The sequence below is a fragment of the Tupaia chinensis genome, unplaced genomic scaffold (genome assembly GCF_000334495.1).
Source record: "Tupaia chinensis unplaced genomic scaffold, TupChi_1.0 Scaffold000046_3, whole genome shotgun sequence".
Lineage (NCBI taxonomy): Eukaryota > Metazoa > Chordata > Mammalia > Scandentia > Tupaiidae > Tupaia > Tupaia belangeri.
The window spans coordinates 6027826-6038046 of record NW_006159504.1 but is presented as its reverse complement, the minus strand read 5'-3'; the positions used below and the strand labels follow the sequence as shown (position 1 = coordinate 6038046).

The following is a 10221-nucleotide window of genomic DNA, read 5'->3' as shown; positions in this document are numbered from 1 at the left end:
GTTCTCCCTCTGTCCGGCAAGCGCCCGCGCCCTATAGCAAAAACCTCTCAAAAAAAAAAAAAAAGGTATCCTTCCATCTGTCCCTCCCAGTGCCCCAGCCACAAATTAATGATATGTATTGCATTTTCACCAAGACTTTAAAGTTTCATAACTTCATGAAGAACAGTGTTTTCCCCAACCATTAAAAACTCAAAGTTAGTGCACAGTGAAGACACCTGATACGTGCACTGAAATGCAAACACACACATACACACACACACCACTTACACGGAATGCTGCAAGAATGATTCTTGTTACTTTCTCTTTGACAGATTCTTGAAGGATATCAGATAGAACAGGAATGATATTATAGCGTCGCAGATGTTCACACATTTGAGGACTGAATGCCAGGAGCCATATTGAAAAAATCATTTGATACTGGAGTTGGAAACCACACTTGTTACTCAAAACTCCCATTATGCTGAAAAAGAACACACATGTAGAAAGCATTTAATATGACAGTACAGCAAGAAAGAGGAGGTTATTTTCTTTCTGCAGTAATGGAACAAGTCTCTGCTCTGCAACAATAAGCAGCTAGACTGCCACTCACAGAGGGCATTTCCAGCACAGCTCCACTCCAAAAGTCACAGGACCTCAGGAACAGGAGCGCTTGCTGCAGCAAAGCAACCAGAAAGACAACCAAGACTCGCAGCATGGCAGACAAAATGGTGAGAGGAATGTAACATGCAACAGAAAGCTAAAATCAGTAAGATGTGGTGTCAAAATTGATGTGCACCTTTAAGTCAATCAAAAGGATCATTTACACCTTTAAAATATATAAGAAACTCAGAGAAAAGGAGTGATATTTTTGGAGGAAAATGGTCATGAGTCTAATAGCCAATCACTGAATCTTAGGTTCAAGAGAAAACCTCAGAAACTTCTAGTTTCATCTCTACTAACAATGACACTGGGAAAGCTATATGGAAATTTATTTAAAAGTTGGACTATGGGAACATATATAAAAGAAGAAGAGAGTTGAAAAACTTTTCCTGGGTAATGCCTTTGTTCAAACAGAGATGTTCGGAAATCATTAAATAAGAACATTAAAAAATAACCAGAGGGGTTAGGACCAGCAGTTGGCAAAATGACTATGTTGCTGGACTCCCATGTAGTCGACCACAGTTCGAGTCCCGGACCTGGTGGCTTAAACTCACGCCGGGCGCGAGTGCGTGCGTACCCAAGATCCTGAGAGGAGAATGGAAGAGAAGGGACCGCAGCGTGGCCATCCCCCTGGGGGGTGATTTCTCATTTTCTGTCTCTCTGTCTCTCTTTCTGTGTCTGGCAAGCACACACACCCTATAGCAAAAACCTCTCCAAAAAATAAATAAATAAATAAATAATAACCAGAGGGGGCCAGCAGGTGGTTTGGTGGGTAAGGGACTGGACTCCACGTTACTGACTGTGGTCTGAGTCCCAGACCCAGTGGCTTGAAACTCACGGCAGGTGCATGTGCATAAATTAAAAAGTAGATTGAATGGATTGAAATTTGATGATTAATGTAAAAATAATTACTAATTTATTGAACTGACAGATACTGAATAGTCTGTGACAATTTGAATCCAATTTATAAGAATATTTGCAGAAGTACTCACTAAGAAATTGCACACCAGTGTTGACTGAGGAGATCCCAATTATTTGAGTCCTGCTCACAGATATATTCCTACACTGAGACGTGGTGTAGGAGTCTGACGAAGTCTGATGACACTAGCATCGAGATCACTCAATTGACTCTTGCTCGATATCCTCAGTCAGTAAGCTATCTACTGTTGATGACTTAGCTTCCTGTACAGGTTATCCAACAGAATCAATGCCTTCCCTAACTGAGAAGCATATTCAGCTTAAGAACGGCTAGATCCCTTGGGACCAGCAGTTAGCGTAATGGCTATGTCACTGAACTCCCATGTAGCTGACCATGTAGTTAGAGTCCCGGACCCGGTGGCTTAAACTCACACCAGGCACGAGTGCATGTGTGCCCAAGATCCCAAGAGGAGAATGGAGAAGGGACTGTGGCATGGCCATCCCCGCTGGGGGGGGTGATTTCTCACTTTCTATCTCTCTGTCTCTCTCTGTTTTTCTGGCAAGTACATGAGCCCAATAGCAAAAATCTCTCCAAAAAAAAAAGAACGGTTAGATCCCTGATTATGAGTACACTATTTTTCTGGTGGTAATACTGGGTTCCACCGTTTGTTTGGAGGAGTTTTAGGTTGTTTGTTTGTAAAAGCTTGTTATACCTGAGTAGGCAGTTCCTCAAAGTTTCTGTACCTCCAAATTAGGACTCACCAGAAAGTGAGCAAAATTGTATGACAGAGTGTCTTATACATAACTCTTTTCTGTGTAAGCCCTTTCCTTACTGATCTTTTACCTGCAATCACCACAAAATACCTGTGTAATTCTTTTACATTCTGAGAACCTGGAATTCGTTTTGTCAAGCATTAGGTTCTCAGGAAGCCTTGCCCTCTTAGAAAAAGCACAGACGGTGCAAGGGAAGGAGAGATGCTCAGTGGGTAGCTATTGACTCCCATGAAGGTTAGCACAGTCCATTGTTAACAGACATGGACAAAATAAAACGCTTCTTTTAGATAATTAAATGTATTAATTTCTTTGAAAAGGCCAAGGAGAAATGCTCTCCACTGTTACTCTGCATTAAAAGTAAAGGGCACTCACCAGTTTACGCCATCTGCTTCCACCCAGGCAAAGCGGTACTCATTGACCCGGAGCATCAGCTGCAGGCACCCGGCCACGCACTGCACGTACTGAGAACTCTACACGAGAAGAAGCGCATGGTTCAGAACCGGCCGGGGCTAACGCCTTGAGATCAAGTACACATTTACCACAAAACGTCTGCTCTTCTGACCAGAATGTGTTAGTAGCAGAGCATCCAAAGTTCCCTACTATCTTTTCAAAGGTTGGTCTTCATTTGCTTTTATCTCCACCGCCTCGAAATGAAGATGGCTTTGTCTCTCACACTGAATCTACACAACTGCATGTGGTTAGGGAAATTAGGAACGAGGTAGTTATAACTCTGGTACAGTCTGATAAATAGGCATATTACCTTACATTTCACATACCCGGGACCAGACGCATTGCGTACAGAGAATAAGGCTCTAGACAAGTATAGAAATGCCTACGAACAACAACAAAGTTAATGAAGAGAAGAGGGGATGCTTGAGACAGGCCTGTATTTGAAGGACCTTGGGCAAGATACTGAACTTTTACAAAATTCAGTTCCTTCTTAAAGAGGACAGCACTCCATGAACTCTGAGGGGGTACTGTTAGGTTTAAGGGAAATAATTCGGTTAGCACACAGCTAGACACGTTGTCGGAATTCCATAAAAATAAACTTAAAAAAAAATTTACATGGCATATAGAAAGCCTAATTAAAGTCTACACCGATAGTCTAATTAAATGGTTGGAAAAGATTGCCTATTTAAACTGTCAATTCAGTAGCAATGTTCCACAAAAACTGTGCATACGTCTAAAACTTAAAATTAATAATAATAACACCCCCAGTAAGTTGCAACCCCTTCATTTTATCAAACCTAGAACAACAACTGGCCTAGGCTCATCCCTAAATGTTGACAATGAGCCTTGTATCTTTAAGATGTGGTTAGAAAAAGATATTTCATATTCTAGTCTTCACAAAGAACATGCTAATAAAAAATTTTAATGGAAAATACCAAGGTTTTATATAAACTCACAAAACCTAGTATACATGATGCTACAAAACTCATTAGAAATGGTGTTCTAATTTAAACAACATTCGTAGAAACCTAACGCTTTAAAGAAATTCCAGGCACCAAGTATAAAAACACAGTGACATGAGAACATCTGGTAAAATAATCCAATGTTATCAAAAAAGTGTTATCTTCTGTTCTACCTGGAAAACAGTTAACACAGTTCACATCATATATCCAGAATATAACTTGCCTGAAAAGTGAGAATAGTGGCAGAAATTAGTAGTAGGGAAAAAGTGCATTTTCAACTCCAAAACAATCTCCCATAATGGAAAGAAGTATGTGTATCCTTCCAACTAGGTCAACATAGAAACCTGTTCTGAAGGAGGACTCATCTCGTTTAAAGAGAGAATCTGAGCAAAGTTTCTAGACATAAATGAGTAAAAGCACAACCCAGAGCACTCTCTCCTCTTCCATTTATTATCAATTTCCTCTCAATGCTAAAACTTATTTTCTGTGTGCATTCACCATGCTGTGTTGAAACACACGGCACTTCCCTATGGTGGACTATAACCATTCCAGAGATGACTTTCAAAGTAGGGAGCAACCACAGCACTGGCAAATGACTGAATTCCTGACTTCAGTTAAAGGAAGTAGACAGCGGGACCAGCAATTAGCGTAATGGCTATGTCGCTGGACTCCCATGTGGTGGACCAAGGTTTGAGTCCCAGACCCTGTGGCTTAAACTCACGCCGGGCGCATGTGCATGCGTGCCCAAGATCCTGAGAGGAGAATGGAGGAGAAGGGATTGTGGCGTGGCTATCCCCCCTGGGGGGTGATTTTTCACTTTCTGTCTGTCTGTCTGGCACACGCACATGCCCTATAGCAAAAACCTCTCAAAAAAAAAAGGAAGTAGACAGCATCACTTCCTTATCTTTCACTTAACTCCTTTTATTTAGACTCCTGTATAAAATTATCCAGAAAGTTTTTAAAGAAAATAATCAGCTTTGGGGACCAGCACTTGGCATAATGGCTATGTCGCTGGACTCCCATGTGGTGGACCAAGGTTTGAGTCCCAGACCCTGTGGCTTAAACTCACGCCGGGCGCATGTGCATGCGTGCCCAAGATCCTGAGAGGAGAATGGAGGAGAAGGGATTGCGGTATGGTCATCCCCCTGGGGGGCGATTTCTCAGTTTCTGTCTCTCTGTCTCTTTCTGTCTTTCTGGAGAGCACACACACCCTATAGCAAAAACCTCTAAAAATAATAATAATAATAATAATCAGCTTTGGATCAATCCAACCACTCAATACCTCCCACCATACACAAAGACAATTCAATACTGCTGGAGAAAAATCACACAACCATGGCAAAGGCACCAGCATTCTGCTATTCTCAGCCACCCAGGGTCACTTTCATCCACTGGTCACTCTCATGTGCTATTCCCTTCCTTCACTCTGAGCCAGTAAGAGAAAACACATTAGAGATTCACCCAGTTACCAGCAAACATCTCACTGAATTACATCTCCATCCTTATCTGTCCCCCACCTCAGAGGGACAGCTGACCTTCTTCCCATCAAGACTCACAGCAGCCCCTGCAGGGTTCAAAACCTCAGAGCCCTCTCTCTGGGTTCATACTCTTATCCCCCCAAGACGGCCGAGCAGCAGGAGCCTCTAGATGAGCCCACCCTGTGGAACACTCTCAAAGGACCTTGTGCTTCTCCCTTAGAAGCAGTGCCACAGTTTACTGAGATAATCGACTCCCTGATGACTTGCTCAGTGAGGCCCTCCCCAGATCCAGCGCTGCCCCCTGCAGGCAGATCATGCCCGTCCTGTTGAGTACTGCACTTCCCGCACCATGCACTGTACTGGATAAATACTTCTTTGTTGACCGAACAAACAGAAGAAGTACAAACTCCCTATTTTACACTAATTCCAAATAACAGTTATCCTAGTAGATATGGCTTAATAGTTCAAAAATCTAAAAATTTGACCAAAATTTCTATAATAAAATAAACAATTTAGCACGTATTTTGGATTGGGGATTTTTTTTTTTTTTTTTTTTTTTTAGCCAAGACTGAATCTGATTGACTGCTACAAGTATTTCCTAGAGCAACTATGGACCTTCCAAAATAACCTATATTTTTTATTTATATTACCTCAATTTGAGAACTGATATAAAGTGCTCAACAATTTTGAGCTTACCCTATGACACCGTATCTTACTAGGAAATATTTATTATGTAAGAACTTGTTTAGCCAGAAGATAGTTTTCATTTAAATTGCTAAAGTAAACTATTTCTCTAGCTCCAAAATACAATCTGTATTTAGACTGACTTAACAAAAATACATTCGCACAAAGAAAAAAATTTTAGTGGGTCAGACACAGCTGTAAAAGGGGGAGGTGCTCTGCAAGGCCATTCCACATGGGCAGGTTGGTGGTTTAATCCTGGAGACCTCCCTGAGTATGCGAGGCACACACTCGCCTACAATCTGACACTGGCTGAAGGCTGGGTACCCTCACGGGTACCGACATGAGTATCACCATATTAAGATCTCATTAGATATCTCTCTCCTTCTCTTTCATGAAAGAAAGAAAGAAACTTATTTTAAAAAAAAGAAGAAAGAAAAGATGTCTTAGATACTCATTGCGTTGTTTCCTCAGATTTTTTTCCTTCTGGGCTTTTTTTTTTTTTAAGTTTTCTTTATTTCTTTCTTTCATGAAAAAGTACGGCGCCACCTCAACAGGGTCTCATGCTGCAATCCCTGCCCAGCCTTCCCCACCAGCCAGGATCACAAACACACACAGCATATACAGGGCCGCCGAGAAACCGAACCTTCACCTTCCACATGGATCCAGCACCAGGGAGCAGCATGCCACTGTACCCCGTGCTGTCCTCCTTTCAGTTTTAACGTCAGTCCATTATTATAAGTTGTTCTTTGTTGTAAAGATTTTCTGTAACCAAAATGGATTTTTTTTAACTCTTGCAATTACGAAAAAAGCTGGCAAAAATTGAAATTGTCTTTTACAAAGACAATTTGTTAACATGTATATTTTTTCCAAAGTATTTTCAAATTAGAAACAAAAGGAAGAAAACATTTTTTTTCCTATTTGAGAGGTTTTTGCTATAAGGCGCATGTGCTAACCAGAAAGACAGAGACAGAAAGCGAGAAATCACCCCCTAGGGGATATGACCACGCCGCAATACCCTCTCCTCCATTCTCCTCTCGGGATCTTGGGCACACACGCACACATGCCCAGTGTGAGTTTAAGCCACCAGGTCCAGGACTCAAACCGCAGTCGACTACATGGGAGTCTAGCAACGTAACCATTACGCCAACTACTGGTCCCCATATTTTCCTATGATACCAACAGCTCATCGCTATGATAGCATTTCAGATGAGAAACACGGGGTTGAAAAGGTGATGCAACACTTAACCGCAGTGACACACGCTGCTACCCAGAGGCTGAGACCGTACAGGAGGCCCAGCGTCAGTCCCGGGCTCGGCCTACATAGGCCAAGCACAGTGCTGTACACCTGTGGTCCCCCTGGGTGGCTGGGAGCTAGGGCAGGAGGACACTAACATGACAAGATTCTGTCAACACAAAAATCAATCTCACCTCATAAATAAACAAACATTTAGAATGATTATATAATGTATTGACATTAAAATAGTAAGTTGATCAAAAAAAAATAGTAAGTTAATCTTAGATTGGCACTAGCTAGAAGTAAAGTCTTTTCATACCTGAGTTAGTGTCAAGCATGCCGGGCTGAGAGCTTGCTGTAACACATACTTTCTATGCAGCAAACCCCAATGGTAGAGAAAAACACTATTTTTAACTTTTCAACACACTTAAGAAACTTATCATTTGAATAAATGTTCTAGTGTTGCTGAAATACAATTATAGCAAAATTCTCCCATCACAAGGAAAATAGCAACCGACGGAATACACCTTCCTGGTGAAAATGGTCTCAGAGCCCTATATTGTGCAGAATTGCAAAGTAATCCAAAATTAAAGAACTACAAAACAAGAAGGCAACAGAGAGAAACACAGAAGTCAGTGATAAGATTCCAAGGTAAAACTAATGTTATGGAAGTGTTTATACACAAACTTCCAATATTTAATTTCATAATACTAGAATTTAGGTGTGAACTCAATGAAAAAGAGTAACAAAAATATTCATCTAAAGTTTGGAATTTAAGCAACTGAGAGAACACATCTGCACTGCAGTAAGAAGAATGTGTTCCGCAGCCTGACAATGCATGCAGAGTACATCGGTATCGGTGAAGCACAAAAATGAACATTTCAAACACATAATTGTCTCAAGGAAGTTCCAGAAACCAACTTTACAGTTCTGAATATATTAAAATGTTTCATAATTATTAAATAACTCTTTTCGCTTAGAACTACGAAGCACATGTATAACTTTTGTGTCTATCACAGGCATCCACTTCAAAAAAGTATATAGGACCATACCAAGTATCAGCAAGGAATCAGAACAAATGTAATTCTCAAACTTTGTAGAGGAGCATGCGAACTGGTTTAGAAAACTGGCAGTATCAACTAAAATTAAATTTTAAAATACCCCATTACCCAGTGATTCCATTCTAAAATTAGGTGCTCCAGACATAAGTGCATACATTTGCCAGAGGATACGTACAAGAATGTAGACAGCAAGATTATTTGCATTAGTCAAAACCTAGCAGCAACTCAAATATTTACCAATACAAGAATGGATATTAGTTATACAATTGAGTATTACACAGCAATGGGAAGGTGCCGTTGGTAAATGTAATATGAATATATTTCACAGTCACAATATGCAGCAAGAAAAGAGTTCATACTGCATAAGATGCCATTTATGTGGGATTCCAGAACAGTCAGCACTAATCTGTGATAACAGATTCATGATAACGACAACCAACATAAGCCCAGCCGCGGTGAGGGCCATCCGCTGCTACACCCCCATATTTTTTCCACAATACTGAGCAAGAAAATCCGGACGTGAAACAGTTCATAGCAGGGCCAGAAGGTGTGGTGGTGGTTAAAGCACTGGGCTCCCAAATGGCCAACCATAGTTCGAGTTCTGGACCCGGCAGCTTGAAAATCACACTAGGTGCATGTGCAAGCATGCCCAGGGTCCCAAGAGAACAATGAAGGAAAAGGGATTACATTGTGGCCATTCCCCTGCAGGGAAGGGGGTGATTGCTCACTTTCTCTCTCTCCCACAAGCACAGGTGCCCTAATTAGAAAAACCTTTAAAAAAAAAAAAAAAAAAAAGTTCGTATGATGGCATTTTGGGGGAGGAAAGCAGGAAAGCCAGCAAGTGTGTACAAAGAGGTTTGACAGCCCAGGCTTGTGTCAGAACACCCTGCTCTGGACGGAACTGATCCAGCAAGAACTCGTTTCCTCCCCCACCCCCAGAGACAGCACCTCCCACTGGGCCCTGCCTGACAACAGTGCTGCATTTGCAATCGGGATTCACCTAAGTGATCTTGTGGACACTCAGACCAGAAGAAATGGTTTACCTTACAGTCATTTAGTGTTTTACAGAAACTAACTACAGTTCCATAGCAGTTTCCTTTTTGCTCAGCAAAGCTGGTACTGTTTTCCTTTATCCATGAGAAAATGCTTCTGAAGAGGTTCAGTGCCTCGCCCCGGATGACGCGCAAACTCCTGCCTGCTGTTTAGTGTTCACCTCCTCCACCCTCCCTCCTCCCATCTCCTTCTTCCTTTTGTCTTTTACTTTCTAAAGCTATGCTGTACCTTTCATAAAGTGAAGTGCAGAGGTGTGAAATGTGCAGCATGTATGAATTTCGATCTCATGGCTCCTCCTGCTTGGCACTTTTCTTCACCTCGACTCCACGGAAGGCTGCCGTTTCTGTGAATCTGTTATCACAGATCAGTACTGTCTGATCGGCTATGCCACACAAGGGGAACCTTAGACAGTAGGAACTCTTATGCATCTGGGTTGTCTTGCTCAACATCGTGGAAGAAACACGGAAGAGAAGCAGCAGACGGCCCTCACCAGGGCTGGGCTCATGCCAGCACCATGCCTTTGGACTCTCCAGTCACCCACACCATGAGCTGAATAAACCATTTCTCTTTATGTCACCCAGTCCGGAGTGTTCTATTACAGCAACACAAGTGGACTAACATACTGTGATTATCACCTGGTTTCAGGAACTCTAATAAACATAAAATCACAAGAATTTTCTTGAAATTGGCTTATTAGGAGATTCTCGGGGCCAGCAGATGGTGTAGCTGTTACATCACTGGACTCTCACATGGCCGACTGCGGTTCAAGTACCAGATCCAGTGACTTGAAAATCATGCTGGGCACTTGTCCCGACCCGGGGGGACCGCCGAACGGGTTTCCTGAGTGAAGGAGTGAGAGCCGGGGCAAGCAGCGTAGTGTTACAGCACGGAGACGACAGTGTCGTCTGTTTATTGTGGGCAGCACGGTACAGCACAGAGACGACGCAGTGTCACAGCTCTTAAGGGTC

At 42.1% G+C, this 10221-nt stretch overlaps 1 protein-coding gene across 3 annotated transcripts in view; it reads right to left on the bottom strand.

Annotated features, from left to right (window-relative positions):
• Positions 1 to 10221, bottom strand: part of ATP6V1H (ATPase H+ transporting V1 subunit H) — a 137909-nt gene that overhangs the window by 82020 nt on the left and 45668 nt on the right. For all 3 annotated transcript variants that reach the window (XM_006140886.3, XM_006140887.3, XM_027773809.1), the window contains 2 exons: positions 2704 to 2801; positions 268 to 460 (listed from right to left, as the gene is read on the bottom strand). In XM_006140886.3, the coding sequence (XP_006140948.1) occupies positions 268 to 460; positions 2704 to 2801 (291 nt within the window). The remainder of the gene's footprint in view (positions 1 to 267; positions 461 to 2703; positions 2802 to 10221) is intronic.